We start from the raw sequence: 19,953 nt of genomic DNA, 5'->3' as shown, positions 1-19,953 counted from the left end.
GGGAGGAGGGGATGGGAGGAGGGGGTGGGGGAGGGGACGGGAGGAGGGGGTGGGGGAGGGGAAGGGAGGAGGGGTGGAGGAGGGAAGGGAGGAGGGAGGGTGGAGGAGGGGGTGGAGGAGGGAAGGGAGGAGAGGGAGGGAGGAGGGAAGGGAGGGGAGGGGAAGGATGCGATGGCAGGGGTGGAGGAGGGAGGGAGGAGGGGGTGGAGGAGGGGAGGGGAAGGGCGCGATGGCAGGGGTGAGGAGGGGAGGGGGCGGCATGGGGTGAAGGGGGCGGAGGGGTGGAGGGGGCGGGAGGGGGAGGGGCGGGAGGGGGAGGGGAGGAGGGGGAGGGGCGGGAGGGGGAGGGGCGGGAGGGGGAGGGGAGGAGGGGGTGGGAGGAGGGGGAGGGGGAGGGGCGGAGGAGGGGGTGGAGGGGGAGGGGCGGCGCTAGGAGGGCGGACTGTATTTTCAGTATTGGAATTGACCTGTTTAAGGAATGAATTTGATTCGCTATATTTGAGCTGTTTGTATTTCTCTGTTGAAGTTGCTGCAGGAACGAGTAACCTGTTTTCCTGGTTGTTAGGCCTGTTCCCTCCGACAAGTGGCACAGCGTATATCAACGAATACAACATCTGCCAGGACATGCCATTGGTCAGGCAGAATCTGGGACTGTGTCCACAACACGATGTCCTGTATGAAAATCTGACTGTAGAGGAACACCTGTCGTTTTTTGGTAGGGTAAGTTACACTGAGAGGAAAGGACAGAGACGTCCAGGTAAAGGCAGCTTGGTCTCTCCCCATGCAGCTGGCTGCATAATGTACAACTTGTCAATTTGACACTCGGTTCCAGGTATTGTGAACTCACCCTTAAAGGCTGTTTGCTCTATTCATTGCAGAGTGTCAGCTTGACTCAGTGGGTAGCAGGTTGTGTCAGAAGGTTGTGGGTTCAAGTCCCAGTCCAGGACTTAGCACGTACTGTAAGCTGACACTCTGGCACTACTGCACTGTCGGAGGTGCCATTTTCCTCATGGGATGTTGAATCAAGACGTCATCTGCCTGTTCAGGTGGATGTTCAGAGTACTAAAGGAAGTGGCCCTGGAAATAGTGGATGCATTGGGGATCATCTTCCAAAATTCTATAGACTCTGGAACAGTTCCTACAGATTGGAGGGTGGCAAATGTAACCCCACTATTTAAAAAAGGAGGGAGAGAAAAAACAGGGAATTACAGACCAGTTAGTCTAACATCAGTAGTGGGGAAAATGCTAGAGTCTATTATAAAAGATGTGATAACAGAACATTTGGAGGGAATTAACAGGATTGGACAAAGTCAACATGGGTTTATGAAAAGGAAATCATGCTTAACAAATCTACTGGAGTTTTTTGAGGATGTAACTAGTAGAATAGATAGGGGAGAACCAGTGGATGTGGTGTACTTGGATTTTCAGAAGGCTTTTGATAAGGTCCCACACAAGAGGTTAGTGTGCAAAATTAAAGCACATGGGATTGGGGGTAATATACTGGCATGGATTGAGAATTGGTTGACAGACAGGAAACAGAGAGTAGGAATAAACGGGTCTTTTTCCGGGTGGCAGGCAGTGACTAGTGGGGTACCGCAGGGATCAGTGCTTGGGCCCCAGCTATTCACATTATATATCAATGATTTGGATGAGGGAACTGAATGTAACATATCCAAGTTTGCAGACGACACAAAGCTGGGTTGGAATGTGAGCTGTGAGGAAGATGCAAAGAGGCTCCAATGTGATTTAGACAAGTTGGATGAGTGGGCAAGAACATGGCAGATGCAGTATAACGTGGATAAATGTGAGGTTATCCACTTTGGTTGTAAAAACAGAAAGGCAGATTATTATCTGAATGGTGATGGATTGGGAAAAGGGGAGGTGCAACGAGACCTGGGTGTCCTTGTACACCAGTCACTGAAAGCGAGCATTCAGGTGCAGCAAGCAGTTAGGAAGGCGAATGGTATGTTGGCTTTCATTGCAAGGATTTGAGTACAGGAACAGGGATGTCTTACTGCAGTTATACAGGGCCTTGGTGAGACCACATCTGGAGTATTGTGTGCAGTTTTGGTCTCCTTATCTGAGGAAGGATATCCTTGCCATGGAGGGAGTGCAACAAAGGTTTACCAGACTGATTCCTGGGATGGCAGGACTGACGTATGAGGAGAGATTGGGTCGACTAGGCCTATATTCACTAGAGTTTAGAAGAATGAGAGGTGATCTCATCGAAACATATAAAATTCTAACAGGACCAGACAGACTAGATGCAGGGAGGATGTTCCCGATGGCTGGGGAGTCCAGAACCAGGGGTCACAGTCTCAGGATATGGGGTTTGCCATTTAGAACCGAGATGAGGAGAAATTTCTTCACTCAGAGGGTGGTGAACCTGTGGAATTCTCTACCACAGAAGGCAGTAGAGGCCAAGTCATTAGATGTATTCAAGAAGGAGATAGATATATTTCTTAATGCTAAAGGGATCTTGGGATATGGGGAAAAAGCGGGAACAGGGTACTGAGTTAGACGATCAGCCACGATCATTTTGAATGGCGGAGCAGGCCCGAAGGGCCGAATGGCCTACTCTTGCTCCTATTTTCTATGATTCTATGATGTAAAAGCTCTCAGGGCACTATTTGAAGAGGAGGGGAGTTATCCCAGTGTCCTCAGCATCAGTTCTCCCTCAACCAAAAAGCATCTGGTCATTTATCTCATTCCAGCTTGTGGGATCTTGCTGTGCCCAAATTGGCTGCTGCCTTTCCCTACATTGCAACAGTGACTGCGCTTGTAAAGTACTTCATTGGCTGGGAAGCGCTTTAGGATGTCCTGAGGACAAGATAAGGCGCTGTGCCAATGCAAGTCCTTTTACCTTTTGCTTCTTTTCACTGAGTTTCTTGACTTTATGGTGAAGATGTCACCACTTTCCTTGCGTTTTATTCAGCGGGTGTGGGATGTTCAGAAACCCTGTTCAGAGCTCAGTGCTGTTCCACCTGAACCACTGACCTGTCCCCTCTCCATCAGATGCCCTCACGCCCGCTGTGTATTTCCGGCACTGTACTTTTCAAACATTCACTGGTTTCTTTTCATCTGATGTGACAGATTCTCTCCAACATTGAGCACTCTTTGTGTGACAAAGTTCCTTCTTCTATCTAATATATTTTTCATTGGTTTATACTTTTGACCTCTGATCCGTGAACATCTTCTGTTCGTTGGTTACAGCGCGGCAGAGGCAGGAGAACAAAGTCCCTCCCCGACAGCCCCTCCGTCAGGGAGTAGGCCATGGGGTGGGGCAGGATATTAAAACAAAGACAAATGGGCACAATCTTAATAACAACAACAACTTGAATTTATATAGCACATTTAACATCGTAACACTTCCTCAAGATTTGACACCGAGCCGCGTAAAGAGATATTAGGACAGGCGACCAAAAGCTTGGTCAAAGATGGAGTTTTAAGGAGCGTCTTAAAGGAGGAGAGAGGCGGAGAGGTTTAGGGATATTAGGGAGGCAAAGAGGTTTAGGGATACAAGATGTATGTCTTAGTCTGTTGGGATGGACAGGTGAGGGAACGAGAGCTCTCCAGACTGGCTTTCGGACACTTGTGGTTGGGAGGAGCTAAATACAATTAAAATCACTAAGGAATTGGTACTCAGTAAATTAATGGGAATAAAGGCGGATAAATCCCCTGGACCTGATGGCTTACATCCGAGGGTCTTGAGGGAAGTGGCAGTAGGGATTGTGGATGCTTTGGTAATAATTTTCCAAAATTCTCTGGACTCGGCAAAGGTCCCGGCAGATTGGAAAACTGCTAATGTAACACCCTTATTTAAAAAGGGTAGTAGGCAGAAGGCTGGAAATTATAGACCAGTTAGCCTAACATCTGTGGTGGGTAAAATTTTGGAGTCTATTATTAAGGAGACAGTAGCGGAACATTTGGACAAACATAATTTAATAGGACAAAGTCAGCATGGCTTTACGAAGGGGAAGTCATGTCTGACAAATTTGTTTGAGTTCTTTGAGGACATAACGTACAGGGTGGATAAAGGGGAACCAGTGGACGTAGTGTATTTGGACTTCCAGAAGGCATTCGACAAGGTGCCACATAAAAGATTATTGCTCAAGATAAAGAATCACTGGATTGGGGGTAATATTCTGGCATGGGTGGAGGATTGGTTATCTAACAGGAAGCGGAGAGTTGGGATTAATGGTTCATTCTCGGACTGGCAACCTGTAGCCAGTGGTGTTCCGCAGGGGTCGGTGCTGGGTCCCCAACTCTTTACAATCCATATTAACAATTTGGAGGAGGGGACCGAGTGTAACGTATCAAAGTTTGCAGATGATACAAAGATGGGAGGGAAAGTAGAGAGTGAGGAGGACATAAAAAACCTGCAGGGGGATATTGACAGGCTGGGTGAGTGGGCGGAGATTTGGCAGATGCAATACAATATTGGAAAATGTGAGGTTTATGCACTTTGGCAGGAAAAACCAGAGAGCAAGTTATTATCTTAATGGCAAGATACAGGAAAGTACTGCAGTACAAAGGGATCTGGGGGTCCTCGTGCAAGAAAATCAAAAAGTTAGTATGCGGGTGCAGCAGGTGATCAAGAAGGCCAACAGAATGTTGGCTTTTATTGCTCGGGGGATAGAATATAAAAACAGGGAAGTATTGCTGCAGTTATATAAGGTATTGGTGAGACCGCACCTGGAATACTGCATACAGTTTTGGTCTCCGTACTTAAGAAAAGACATACTTGCTCTCGAGGCAGTACAAAGAAGGTTCACTCGGTTAATCCCGGGGATGAGGGGGCGGACATATGAGGAGAGGTTGAGTAGATTGGGACTCTACTCATTGGAGTTCAGAAGAATGAGAGGCGATCTTATTGAAACATATAAGATTGTGAAGGGGCTTGATCGGGTGGATGCGGTAAGGACGTTCCCAAGGATGGGTGAAACTAGAACTAGGGAGCATAATCTTAGAATAAGGGGCTGCTCTTTCAAAACTGAGATGAGGAGAAACTTCTTCACTCAGAGGGTAGTAGATCTGTGGAATTTGCTGCCCCGGGAAGCTGTGGAAGCTACATCATTAAATAAATTTAAAACAGAAATAGACAGTTTCCTGGAAGTGAAGGGAATTAGGGGTTACGGGGAGCCGGCAGGAAATTGGACATGAATTTAGATTTGAGGTTAGGATCAGATCAGCCATGATCTTATTAAATGGCGGAGCAGGCTCGAGGGGCCAATTGGCCTACTCCTGCTCCTATTTCTTTTTTTTTTATTTCTTATGTTCCTGTCTCTGTCGTTGCAGGGTCAGGAACTGTACCTTAGTTGGTGACCAGTTTACTCTGTTGAATGGGTCAGGCTAGCTTGGTATTCTCTCCTAAAGTTGGTGGGACTTCAAACACTGCTATTAGCATAATTACCGTGTACAAGTGAAATGGGGCTCAGTAACTGCCTTTACCTTTGGCCCTGCACCAAATGTCAAGGGTGAGGAAATGTTTCCAGGAACCTGATGCAGAAAATGGATTAGCGACCCTTCTCTCTGTTCTGAAATTGAAATGTTAACTCCTTAATTCCTTTCTGTCTGGACAAGGTGGTGAATTCCCATAGCTTAGCTCACGGGACATTCCATTTGCTGAGTTGGGAGAATGTTAGATTCTTCCCCCATTGCCATGTATGTATGAGAGAGAGAGAGAGAGAGAGAGAGAGAGCATTAGTGAGGGAGGTATACAAGGTGTCCCAGCTGGCTCACTTCCTCCAGACGTTGAAGAAGATGTCACACGTTGGGGTGGAGATTAGCGTTGGATAGCATTGCCTGAGTGTTTTGACCTTATCTGTTCCTTCCTCAGCTAAAAGGCTGTTCATCAGATCAGATCCGTGAAGAGGTAAACCAGATGTTGAGTATGCTGAACTTCGAGGAGAAACGAAAAGCCAGGAGCAAGACTCTCTCCGGTGGAATGAAACGCAAGCTTTCAATTGGAATTGCTCTCATTGGGGATTCCAAGGTAATGACCGTTTAGGGAGCTTTGGGTAACAGAAAGGTATTTGTGTTCGAACTGTCCCATCTCGCTCTCTCTGCACGCAGTGTTTTATTTTGTTTTATGCACTGACTTTCCCTAAATCCCACTCATTAATAATTCATCTTTAATGATTGGAGAGATTGTTGAGCTGAAAAGCTACTCCCTGGCCCTTAGTAACATTACATTGTGGTACTCCGCCAATCTCTGACTCCCCCTACCTCGCAACAGACACAGCTTCGCCCGCTGTCTCCAGGCCCAGGCCTGTGCCGAGATCAAATCCTGCTCAGTAGTGCGTGAGTCGAGGATTCACTGCCTCTCGCTCCATCGGACTATCACTTAATTCTGTTCCATTCAAAAAATCATACAGCACAGAAGGAGACCATTCGGCCCATCATGCCTGTGCTGGCTCTTTGCAAGAGCTATCCAATTAGTCCCATTCCCCTGCACTTTCCCCAAAGCCCTGTATATTTTTCCCCTTCAAGTATTTATCCAATTTCCTTTTGAAAGTTATTATTGAATCTGCTTCCACCGCCCTTTCAGGCAGCGCGTTCTTTTCAAAGTGTTTTGTGTCATTTCCCGCCCCCTCTGCATGAATCTCATTCTTTTTGCCTCGATTGCCGAGATGAAGTTTGGCACAAGATGGAAAATTGTCCTTCATTTTGAGCTATTTTAAAATACTCTCCTTTTGCTATCCTTTAAAACACACTTCCTGTTTGTTTCTAACAGTGATTATTATCAGATAGAACTGGAATAATGTACAGAACTAAAGAGCACTTTATAATTTATAGTATTTTGGCATAAATAAAAAATTTATTAACCTTGTTATAATTTAGGTATTGCTGCTAAAATCACTACTTCATCCAACATCCCTGATCCTGCTCCTTCACTCCAACTGCTTTGTAATAAGTTTTGTTCCTGGATTAACCTCGGACTTCTAAAGTTGTGTTAATATATCACAGCCTCTTCAATGCACTGTTAGAACAGTGAAATAGCGAGTGAGCATCCTAATCAATGGATGTTATTTATATGGACTTCCAGAAGGCATTTGATAAGGTCCCACATAAGAGACTGTTAGCTAAGATAGAAGCCCATGGAATCGAGGGAAAAGTACGGACTTGGTTAGGAAGTTGGCTGAGCGAAAGGCGACAGAGAGTAGGGATAATGGGTAGGTACTCACATTGGCAGGATGTGACTAGTGGAGTCCCGCAGGGATCTGTCTTGGGGCCTCAATTATTCACAATATTTATTAACGACTTAGATGAAGACATAGAAAGTCTCATATCTAAGTTTGCCGATGACACAAAGATTGGTGGCATTGTAAGCAGTGTAGATGAAAACATAAAATTACAAAGGGATATTGATAGATTAGGTGAATGGGCAAAACTGTGGCAAATGGAATTCAATGTAGGCAAATGTGAGGTCATCCACTTTGGATCAAAAAAGGATAGAACAGGGTACTTTCTAAATGGTAAAAAGTTAAAAACAGTGGATGTCCAAAGGGACTTAGGGGTTCAGGTACATAGATCATTGAAGTGTCATGAACAGGTGCAGAAAATAATCAATAAGGCTAATGGAATGCTGGCCTTTATATCTAGAGGACTAGAGTACAAGGGGGCAGAAGTTATGCTGCAGCTATACAAAACCCTGGTTAGATCACACCTGGAGTACTGTGAGCAGTTCTGGGCACCGCACCTTCGGAAGGACATATTTGCCTTGGAGGGAGTGCAGCGTAGGTTTACTAGAATGATACCCGGACTTCAAGGGTTAAGTTACGAGGAGAGATTTCACAAATTGGGGTTGTGTTCTCTCGAGTTTGGAAGGTTAAGGGGTGATCTGATCGAAGTTTATAAGATATTAAGGGGAACAGATAGGGTGGATAGAGAGAAACTATTTCCGCTGGTTGGGGATTCTAGGAGTAGGGGGCACAGTCTAAAAATTAGAGCCAGACCTTTCAGGAGTGAAATTAGAAAACATTTCTACACACAAAGGGTGGTAGAAGTTTGGAACTCTCTTCCACAAACGGCAATTGATACTAGCTCAATTGCTCAATTTAAATCTGAGATAGATAGCTTTTTGGCAACCAAAGGTATTAAGGGATATGGGCCAAAGGCAGGTATATGGAGTTAGATCACAGATTTTTTTTTCAAAAAATATACTTTATTCTTAAAATTTGCAGCAATACATACAATACAGTTGTCATATCACATTCCAAACGTACACAATACAGATTATGCAATTTTCAGGTTACATCAAGTGCAGTTCAATGAACACATTGTACATAATTACAGTTCATGACACTAGGGTGCCTCATTGCATTGCACTCAATACAGATTATTGATAACAGGTACGTTACAAATTCTTTACAGGTTCATTACAGATTCATTACAGTTACATTTCATCAATTAAAATTTTACATTCTGCCTGAGGGGGTTTTTCCCTGATTGCAGCCCCTCGGTATACAATGGTGGGAAGGCTCTAAACGAGTGTGCGTCCCCGGGAACAGCCCGTAGAGCACAGAGTCCTGTGTTACAAAACTGCTCGGGACGAACCTGGACAGATACCACTGCATCTCTCTCCAGACCTTCTTTGCAAAGGCACATTCCATAAGGAGATGGGTGACGGTCTCGTCTCCACCACAGCCTCCTCTGGGACAGCGCGCGGTGGCGCTGAGAGCCCGGGAGTGCATGAAGGATCTGACGGGAAGGGCCCTTCTCACCACCAGCCAAGCTAGGTCTTGGTGCTTGTTTGAAAGCTCTGGTGATGAGGCGTTCTGCCAAATGACATTGACAGTCTGCTCGGGGAACCAACCGACAGGATCCACCATCTCCTTTTCCCGCAGGGTCTCGAGGACGTTACGTGCGGACCACTTGCTGATCGCCTTGTGGTCAAAGGTGTTTTTCTGCACAAACCTTTCCACGCAGGACAGGTGGGGCGGAACGGTCCAACTGGACGGAGTGTTCCGTGGCAGCGTGGCCAGGCCCATCCTTCCCAACACCGGGGACAGGTAGAACCTCAGCACGTAGTGACACTTTGTGTTTGCGTACCCAGGGTCTACACACAGCTTGATGCAGCCGCACATAAAGGTGGCCATCAGGATGAGGGCCACGTTGGGCACGCCTTTCCCCCCTTTCTCTAGATCAGCCATGATCTTATCAAATGGCGGAGCAGGCACGAGGGGCTGAATGGCCTACTCCTGTTCCTATGTTCCTAATAAGGATTGTGTGACCGTTTCACAATGTCTTGCATTCACCGGCATTTGTAACTGTAGCTCTGGGTTTGCCTGTTGTTATCATTGTTTTCAGTTATTGAGACCATGGCTTGTGTACTTTTAATAAACAGTAAATTAATCTGGGGATCGGGTTAATTTCCATCTGAACCACCCCCTATTACATTCTTTACCTTTAACTTACCTGTTCCTGAAACCAACACCAGCCTCTTCTCTCTCACTGAGAAACATGGTCCCCCAAATCCCCGCAGATTCAATTCTCAACATCACTTAAACAGATGATCTGGTCATTATCACATTATTGCTTGTGCAACCTTGCTGAGTGCAAATGGGCTGCTGCGTTTCCTACATTACAACAGTGACTACATTTCATTGGCTGTAAAGCGCTTTGGGACGCCCTGAGGTCATGAAAAACGCTACATAAAATGCAAGTTCCTTCTTTCCTTCCTCTGTCTTGTGCCCAATCCCAGCAGCCTGACCTTGCTCCCTCATTAACACACAACGACCAGCGTGAGTGTGAACGTTTATCAGTGGCTCAGTTACACCAGCCGGGTTCTGGATTCTGTGACTTACTGTGTGAGCACGTGACTCGGAGAGCTCTGTACTGGGATTGCTGCAAACTACTTTTCTTTCAGAAGATTGAGGGGTGATCTAATTGAGAGGAGATTTGATAGAAGTGTTCAAAATCGTGAAGGGTTTAGATAAAGTAACTAAAGAGAAACTGTTCCCATTGGCGGAAGGGATGAGAATAAAAAGATACAGATTTCAGGTGATTGGCAAAAGACCCAAAGGCGACATGAGGAAAAACATTTTTTACGCAGCGAGTGGTTATGATCTGGAATGCGCTGCCTGAAAGGGTGGTGGAGGCAGATTCAATTGTGGCTTTCAAAAAGGAATTGGATAAATACTTGAAGGGAAAGAAATTGCAAGGCTACGGGGAAAGAACAGGGGAGTGGGACTAATTGTATTGTTCTTACAGAAAGCCAGCATGGGCTCGATGGGCCGAATGGCGGCCTCCTGTGCTGTAACCATTCCATAATTCTATGAGATCAGTTTTAACAAGGTCACTCCCAGCTCTCAAGCACTCTGCTTAAACCCACCCACTATCTGGGACCTCTCTGGATACGTCGAGGGCATCCTGAAACCCATCGTACAGGGAACCCCCAGCTTCTGTCGGGACTTCCTACAAAAACTCAGTACCCACGGACCTGTTGAACCAGGAACACTTCTCACCACGATGGACGTCTCGGCACTCTACACCAGTATCCCCCACGATGACGGCATCGCTGCAACAGCATCAATACTCAACACCAACAACAGCCAATCTCCGGACGCCATCCTACAACTCATCCGCTTCATCCTGGATCACAATGTCTTCACCTTCGACAACCAGTTCTTTACCCAAACACACGGAACAGCCATGGGGACCAAATTCGCACCCCAATACGCCAACATTTTCATGCACAAGTTCGAGCAGGACTTCTTCACTGCACAGGACCTCCAACCAACACTATACACCAGATACATCGACGACATTTTCTTCCTATGGACCCACGGTGAGGAATCACTAAAGAGACTACACGATAACATCAACAAGTTCCATCCCACCATCAAGCTCACCATGGACTACTCCTCAGAATCAGTTTCTTTCTTGGACACACGAATCTCCATCAAAGACGGGCACCTCAGCACCTCACTCTACCGCAAGCCCACGGACAACCACACGATGCTCCACTTTTCCAGCTTCCACCCTGACCACGCCAAAGAGGCCATCCCCTATGGACAGGCCCTGCGAATACACAGGGTCTGCTCAGACGAGGAGGAACGCGATGGACACCTACAGACGCTGAAAGACGGGCCACAGCGAAGAATCGCATAGACCTCCTCAGGAGACTAACATGGGACGCAACCAACAGAGTACCCTTCGTCGTCCAGTACTTCCCCGGAGCGGAGAAACTACGCCGTGTTCTCCGCAGCCTTCAACATGTCATCGATGACGACGAACACCTTGCTATGGCCATCCCCACACCTCCACTACTCGCCTTCAAACAGCCACCCAACTTCAAACAGACCATCGTTCGCAGCAAATTACCCAGCTTTCAGGAGAACAGCGTCCACGACACCACACAACCCTGCCACGGCAACCTCTGCAAGACATGCCAGATCATCGACACAGATGCCACCATCACACGAGAGGACACCACCCACCAGGTACGTGGTTCATACTCCTGTGACTCGGCCAACGTTGTCTACCTCATACGTTGCAGGAAAGGATGCCCCAGATCATGGTACATTGGCGAGACCATGCAGACACTGCGACAACGGATGAATGGACACCGCGCAACAATCGCCAAACAGGAGGGTTCCCTCCCAGTCGGGGAACACTTCAGCAGTCAAGGACATTCAGCCATCGACCTTCGGGTAAGCGTTCTCCAAGGCGGCCTTCGAGACACACGACAACGCAAAATCGTCGAGCAGAAATTGATAGCCAAGTTCCGCACCCATGAGGACGGCCTCAACCGGGATCTTGGGTTCATGTCACGCTACACGTAACCCCACCAGCAGGAAAAAAAAGTTATCTGTTTTTAATACAACTGGACATTCTCTCTCTCTCTCTCTCTCTCTGCCTTTCGGGTCTCTTTCTCTCTGTCTGTGTAATTTGACATAATGTGTATTCAGCATACTGGGACCTACTGTTTTCCGTGGCTAACCTGTCTGAACACCAACGGCACCTTTGATGGGTGTGATGGTGTCCCAGCCTAATATAAGATATGCGATTTGAGAACCTCTCATTCACTCACTCACCTGACGAAGGAGATAATCTCCGAAAGCTTGTGATTTTCAAATAAAACTGTTGGACTATAACCTGGTGTTGTAAGATTCCTTACATTTATCTGGGACCAGCACTGGATTGAAGGAACTGCTTCAGACTCGTCTAATTCAGATCCGTTCAGTAGAATACTCGCATAATCACATCATAGAAACACAGGAACAGGAGGAGGCCATTCAGCCCCTCAGGCCCAGCACAGGAACAGGAGGAGGCCATTCAGCCCCTCAGGCCCAGCACAGGAACAGGAGGAGGCCATTCAGCCCCTCAGGCCCATCACAGGAACAGGAGGAGGCCATTCAGCCCCTCAAGCCCAGCACAGGAACAGGAGGAGGCCATTCAGCCCCTAAGCCTTCTCTGCCATTCCATTACATCATGGACGATCTGTACCTCAACTTTTTAAACTGATAAAGGGATTTGATAGAGAAACTATATCCTGTGGTGGGGGAATCCAGAACAATAGAACATAATCTTAAAATTAGAGATAGGCCATTTAGGAGTGAAATCAGGAAGTACTTTTTCACACAAAGTTTAGTGGAAATCTGGAATTCTCTCCCCCAAAAGGCTGTGGATACTGGGGGTCAATTGGAGCTTGATGTAATGGAATGGCAGAGCAGGCTTAGGGGCTGAATGGCCTCCTCCTGTTCCTGTGCTGGGCTTGAGGGGCTGAATGGCCTCCTCCTGTTCCTGTGTTCCAATGATGTGATTATGCGAGTATTCGAGTGAACGGATCTGAATCAGACGAGCCTGAAGCAGTTCCTCCAATCCAGTGCTGGTCCCAGATAGTGGGTGGGTTTAAGCAGAGTGCTTGAGAGCTGGGAGTGACCTTGTTAAAACTGATCTCATAGAATTATGGAATGGTTACAGCACAGAAGGAGGCCATTCAGCCCATCGAGCCCATGCTGGCTCTCTGTAAGAACAATACAGTTAGTCCCATTCCCCTGCTCTTTCCCCGTAGCCTTGCAATTTTTTTCCCTTCAAGTATTTATCCAATTCCTTTTTGAAAGCCACGATTGAATCTGCCTCCACCACCCTTTCAGGCAGCACATTCCAGATCATAACTACTCGCTGCGTTTAAAAAAACATTTTTCCTCATGCCGCCTTTGGTTCTTTTGCCAAACACCTTAAATCTGTATCTTCTGATTCTCATCCCTTCTGCCAATTTATCTAAACCCTTCATGATTTTGAACACTTCTATCAAATCTCCTCTCAACCTTCTCTGCTCTAAGGAGAACAACCCCAGCTTCTCCAGTCTATCCACATAACTGAAGTCCCTCATCCCTGGAATCATTCCAGTAAATCTCTTCTGCACCCTCTCTAAGGCCTTCACATCCGTCCTAAAGTGCGGTGCCCAGAACTGGACACAATACTCCAGTTGTGGCTGAACCAGTGTTTTATAAAGATTCATCATAACTTCCTTGCTTTTGTACTCTATGCCTCTATTTATAAAGCCCAGGATTCTGTATGCTTTTTTAACCGCTTTCTCAACCTGTCCTGCCACCTTCAACGATTTGTTCACATATATCCCCAGATCTCTCTGTTCCTGCACCCCCTTTAGAATTGTGCCCTCTAGTTTATTTTGCCTCTCCTCATTCTTCCTGCCAAACTGTATCACTTCGCACTTCTCTGCATTAAATGTCATCTGCCACGTGTCTGCCCATTCCACCAGCCTGTCTATATCCTCTTGAAGTCTATCACTATCCTCCTCACTGTTCACTTCCCTTCCAAGTTTTGTGCCATCTGCAAATTTGGAAATTGTGCCCTGTGCACCCAAGTCCAAGCCATTAATATATAACAAGAAAAGCAGTGGTCCTGGTACCAGCCCCCAGGAACACCACTGTACACCTCCCTCCAGTCCGAAAAACAACCGTTCACCATTACTCTCTGCTTCCTGTCACTTAGCCACTTATCCATGCTGCCGCTGTCCCTTTTATTCCATGGGCTTCAACTTTGCTGATGAGCGTATTATGCGGCACTTTATCAAATGCCTTTTATCAATCTAACCATCTTTAGTCAATAACACTGGTTTTCTTTGTGTAACTGACTTCACATCAGAGGGCGCAAAAAAAAGAAAACTCTTAAATAATAACACCACGTCCTGTGAGTTGACTAAGAATGATCCGGAAGGGTCTTTGAATAATCATCATTCTTCCCTTGATTGACTGATAAAATCCATTTTGTAGTTTGCTTCATAGAGAACCGAGTCACAGTAGCCTCCAGACCATCACATACTGCTGGAAATCATTCACTAGTGCAAAGTACACTGCAGCAGTCACCACACTGAGCACAATCAGACCAGAGGGGCTGGAGTTTGAAGGTGAATTGAGTCGTCCAACTTTTAGCAACTTGTAGAGGAACGTTGGTTAAAGCCGGAGAACAGGGGTCTTCCAACCACAGAGAGGGAAATGATATCTGACGAGCTGAACTACCAAGCATCTAACTTTGGGGGGGGGGGGTGAATGTGGGACCCTCGACTGGTACTGGGATGAGGAATGAAGACTGACTGCCAGTCATGGCCATTCCATCGATCGGGTTCACACTGACTGAGCCTGTGATGACGCCAGCTGCATGTATCTGAAGCTGAATGGGCTGATGGAAGAATCTTCTAAAAGGATGAGGTGACTTTGAGACAGAATGGGTGAGGCACTTTGCAGAGGGCATTTTTCCATCCCTGTGCTATCGCCGTTTAGAAACTGGCTGAATCCCTACAGTGGAGCTTGTACTGATTCTTTCTTTGGTTTTTGTCCTTCAGATTGTCATGTTGGACGAACCAACGTCAGGAATGGATCCGTTCTCCCGCAGGGCTACCTGGGACCTGCTGCAACGCCAGAAGTTTGGCCGCACCATCCTGCTAACGACTCATTTTATGGATGAAGCTGATCTCCTTGGAGATCGCATTCTGATCATGGCCAAGGGGCAGCTTCAGTGCTGTGGATCTCCACTGTTCCTCAAGAGCAAGTACGGTGAGTATGAGAACAGGGCAAAACACAGCACCTCAAACGGGGCAAAACGCAGCACCTCAAACGGGGCAAATCTCATTGAAACATATAAAATTCTTAGAGGGCATGACAGGGTAAATGCTGAGAGGCTGTTACCCCTGTCTGGAGAGTCTAGAACTAGAGGTCAAAGTCTCAGGATAAGGGGTCGGCCATTTAGGACCGAGATGAGGAAAAATTTCTTCACTCAGAGGGTTGTGAATCTTTGGAATTCTCTACCCCAGAGGGCCGTGGATGCTGAGTCGTTGAGTATATTCAAGGCTGAGATCATTAGATTTTTGGGCTCTAGGGGAATCAGGGGATGTGGGGATCGGGCAGGAAACTGGAGTTGAGGTCGAAGATCAGCCATGATCTTATTGAAAGATGGAGCAGGTTCGAGGGGCTGTATGGCCTACTCCTGCTTCTATTTCTTATGTTCTATCTTTGTGTCATCGACAAATTTGGATATGTGGCTCTCTATCCCGTCATCTAAGTCATTAATAAATACAGTGAATAGTTGAGACCCCAATACAGATCCCTGTGGGACACCACTGGTCACATCCTGCCAATTTGAGTACCTGCCCATTATCCCTACTCTCTGTCTCCTGTCGCTCAGCCAATTTCCTAACCAGGTCAATAATTTGCCCTCAATTCCATGAGCTTCAATTTTAGCTAACAGTCTCTTATGAGGGATTTTATTGAATGCCTTCTGGAAGTCCATATAAACAACATCCATAGATATTCCCACTACTTTAGTCACCTCTTCGAATCATTCAATCAGGTTCATCAGGTATGACCTACTCTTTACAAATCCATGCTGGCTCTCTCTGATCAGCTGAAAATTTTCAAGATGTTCAGTCACTCTATCATTAATTATAGACTCTCGTAATTTCCCGACAACAGATGTTAGGCTAACTGGTCTATAATTCCCTGGTTTCTCTCTCTCACCTTTCTTAAATAGCGGAGTGACGTGTAATTTTCCAATCTAAAGGAACGGTTCCTGAATCGAGAGAACTTTGGAAGATTATAGTTAGGGCATCTGCAATGTGCTCACCTACTTCCATTAAAACCCTGGGATGGAAACCATCTGGTCCTGGGGATTTGTCACTCTTTAGTGCCATTATTTTCTTCATTAATGTTAATTTGCTTACGTTAATTATGGTGAGTCCCCGTCCCTGATTCAAAATTAGTTTCCTTGGGGTGTCCGGCATGTTATCCTCTTCCCCCACTGTAAATACTGACGCAAAGTAATTATTTAACATGTCCGCCATTTCCTTATATTTATTTACAATATCACCATTATCAGTTTTTAAGGGGCCCACATTGCTCTTGACCACCCTTGTTTTCCTAATATAATTATAAAAAATGTTTGTGTTGATTTTGATATCCCTTGCAAGCTCCTTTTCATTCTCCTTTTTTGTAGCTCTATCTGTTTTGTCACCCTTTGCTGTTCTTTGTATCTCTCCCAGTCGCCAGGATCTGTGTTATTTTTTGCGTTTTTGTATGCTTTTTCTTTTAGTGTGATATTGACCCTTGCCTCTTTTGTCATCCATGGCTGATTTTTTTTGACAAGTACAGCTCTTGCCCCTTACGGGTATAAACTGGTTTTGTATCACATTAATTTTTTTTTGAACACCTTCCACTGACCAGAACTGGACACAAGACTCAAGGTGGGTCTGACCAGGGCCCTGTACATTCTGATCAAGATTTCCTCTGACTTGTACTCTACTGTTTTGGTTCATATAGTTTAACATCCTGTTGGTTTTATTGATAGCTGCTTTGTATATGTTATGATGTGGAGATGCCGGTGATGGACTGGGGTTGACAATTGTAAACAATTTTACAACACCAAGTTATAGTCCAGCAATTTTATTTTAAATTCACAAGCTTTCGGAGGCTACCTCCTTCCTCAGGTGAACGATGTGGAAATGAAATCCTCGAAATGAAGTCGCATTTATAAATCACAGAACAATGCTTGGTGATTACAGACAGTTTTTTCAACTGCCCGTTGCCAAGGCAATCAGTGTGCAGACAGACAGGTGTTACCTGCCAGGTCTCAGAATATACAAATCACCAAAAAAAAACAACAAACAAAAAAAAAACAGAGATAGAGAGGTAGAAACATAGAAAAGACAGCAACTGACCCGTTATATTAAAAACAGATAACATTTGTTCGCTGGTGGGGTAACGTGTAGCGTGACATGAACCCAAGATCCTGGTTGAGGCCGTCCTCATGGGTGCGGAACTTGGCAATCAATTTCTGCTCGACGATTTTGCGTTGTCGTGTGTCTCGAAGGCCGCCTTGGAGTATGCTTACCCGAAGGTCGGTGGCTGAATGTCCTTGACTGCTGAAGTGTTCCCTGACTGGGAGGGAACCCTCCTGTTTGGCGATATACGATATACCGCTACGATATACCGCCAAACAGACGAGGCAACGGAACTACGCTGCCTACATGAAAACCAAGAGCAGGAAGCTTGAGAAACTCGGCATCACCACCAGCATCGACCAAGCTTCCCCTGGTACCACGGTTGCAACCACAGGGAAGTCTATCGTCAATTTGTCCGACCACACCCTTCAACCAGACGAAATCGAAGTTCTCAGCCGAGGGCTCAATTTCTGCCCCACTACCAAAATGGACCCCACTAGTCTCGCGGCAGACACAGAGGAATTCATCAGGAGAATGAGGCTCCGGGAATTCTACCACAAACCACAAAATTTCAGCAGCGAACCCAATGAGACAATCAACGATCCGGAACAGCAGACAGAGGGATCCGCGGTACAGCAACCGAAGAGGAAAGAGTCAAACTGGACTCCTCCAGAGGGTCGCTGCCCTCAGCTTGACATGTATGCTCAAGCTGTCAGGAAATGCGTCAATGCCAGATTCATCAGCCGCACTCAGAAGACAGTCCAGAATGTCACCCGAGCACAACGCAACGCCATCAACGCTCTCAAGACCAACCGCAACATCGTCATCAAACCAGCGGACAAAGGAGGAGCCATCGTCATACAGAACAGAACGGACTATTGCAAAGAAGCATACCGACAACTGGACAACCAGGAACACGACAGACGGTTACCCACAGACCCGACCAAAGAACACACCCATCAGCTCAACAAACTGATCAAGACCTTCGATCCAGACCTTCAAAGCATCCTACGCACTCTCATCCCACGTACTCCCCGCGTGGGAGACTTCTACTGCCTCCCAAAGATACACAAAGCCAACACACCCGGACGTCCCATCGTATCAGGCAACGGAACCCTGTGTGAGAACCTCTCTGGATACATCGAGGGCATCCTGAAACCCATCGTACAGGGAACCCCCAGCTTCTGTCGCGACACTACAGACTTCCTACAAAAACTCAGTACCCACGGACCAGTTGAACCAGGAACACTTCTCACCACGATGGACGTCTCGGCACTATACACCAGTATCCCCCACGATGACGACATCACTGCGACAGCATCAATACTCAACACCAACAACAGCCAATCTCCGGACGCCATCCTACAACTCATCCGCTTCATCCTGGATCACAATGTCTTCACCTTCAATAACCAGTTCTTTACCCAAACACACGGAACAGCCATGGGGACCAAATTCGCACCCCAATACGCCAACATTTTCATGCACAAGTTCGAGCAGGACTTCTTCACTGCACAAGACCTCCAACCAACACTATACACCAGATACATCGACGACATTTTCTTTCTATGGACCCACGGCAAGGAATCACTAAAGAGACTACACGATAGCATCAACAAGTTCCATCCCACCATCAAGCTCACCATGGACTACTCCTCAGAATCAGTTTCTTTCTTGGACACACGAATCTCCATCAAAGACGGGCACCTCAGCACCTCACTCTACCGCAAGCCCACGGACAACCTCACGATGCTCCACTTTTCCAGCTTCCACCCTAACCACGTCAAAGAGGCCATCCCCTATGGACAGGCCCTGCGAATACACAGGGTCTGCTCAGACGAGGAGGAACGCGATGGACACCTACAGACGCTGAAAGACGCCCTAGTAAGAACGGGATATGACGCTCGACTCATCGATCGACAGTTCCGACGGGCCACAGCAAAAAATCGCATAGACCTCCTCAGGAGACTAACACGGGACGCAACCAACAGAGTACCCTTTGTCGTCCAGTACTTCCCCGGAGCGGAAAAACTACGCCATGTTCTCCGCAGCCTTCAACATGTCATCAATGACGACGAACACCTCGCTATGGCCATCCCCACACCTCCACTACTCGCCTTTAAACAGCCACCCAACCTCAAACAGACCATCGTTCGCAGCAAATTACCTAGCTTTCAAGAGAACAGCGTCCACGACACCACACAACCCTGCTGCGGTAACCTCTGCAAGACATGCCAGATCATCGACACAGATACCACCATCACACGAGAGGACACCACCCACCAGGTGCATGGTTCATACTCCTGTGACTCGGCCAATGTTGTCTACCTCATACGTTGCAGGAAAGGATGCCCCAGAGCATGGTACATTGGCGAGACCATGCAGACACTGCGACAACGGATGAACGGACACCGCGCAACAATCGCCAAACAGGAGGGTTCCCTCCCAGTCGGGGAACACTTCAGCAGTCAAGGACATTCAGCCACCGACCTTCGGGTAAGCGTACTCCAAGGCGGCCTTCGAGACACACGACAACGCAAAATCGTCGAGCAGAAATTGATTGCCAAGTTCCGCACCCATGAGGACGGCCTCAACCGGGATCTTGGGTTCATGTCACGCTACACGTTACCCCACCAGCGAACAAATGTTATCTGTTTTTAATATAACGGGTCAGTTGCTGTCTTTTCTATGTTTCTACCTCTCTATCTCTGTTTTTTTTTTGTTTGTGGTTTTTTTTTGGTGATTTGTATATTCGGAGACCTTGCAGG

At 46.8% G+C, this 19,953-nt stretch overlaps 1 protein-coding gene across 1 annotated transcript in view; it reads left to right on the top strand.

Annotated features, from left to right (window-relative positions):
• The window catches only part of abca3b (ATP-binding cassette, sub-family A (ABC1), member 3b), a 95,680-nt gene that overhangs the window by 44,432 nt on the left and 31,295 nt on the right, over window positions 1-19,953 (top strand). Inside the window, exons 12-14 of the mRNA XM_068003631.1 lie at window positions 566-720; window positions 5,840-5,995; window positions 14,816-15,026. Of these exons, the coding sequence (XP_067859732.1) occupies window positions 566-720; window positions 5,840-5,995; window positions 14,816-15,026 (522 nt within the window). The remainder of the gene's footprint in view (window positions 1-565; window positions 721-5,839; window positions 5,996-14,815; window positions 15,027-19,953) is intronic.

This window comes from Heptranchias perlo, chromosome 22 (genome assembly GCF_035084215.1).
Source record: "Heptranchias perlo isolate sHepPer1 chromosome 22, sHepPer1.hap1, whole genome shotgun sequence".
NCBI classification, from domain to species: domain Eukaryota; kingdom Metazoa; phylum Chordata; class Chondrichthyes; order Hexanchiformes; family Hexanchidae; genus Heptranchias; species Heptranchias perlo.
The sequence above is the reverse complement of the archived record's forward strand: the minus strand, read 5'-3'. Positions and strand labels throughout refer to the sequence as shown.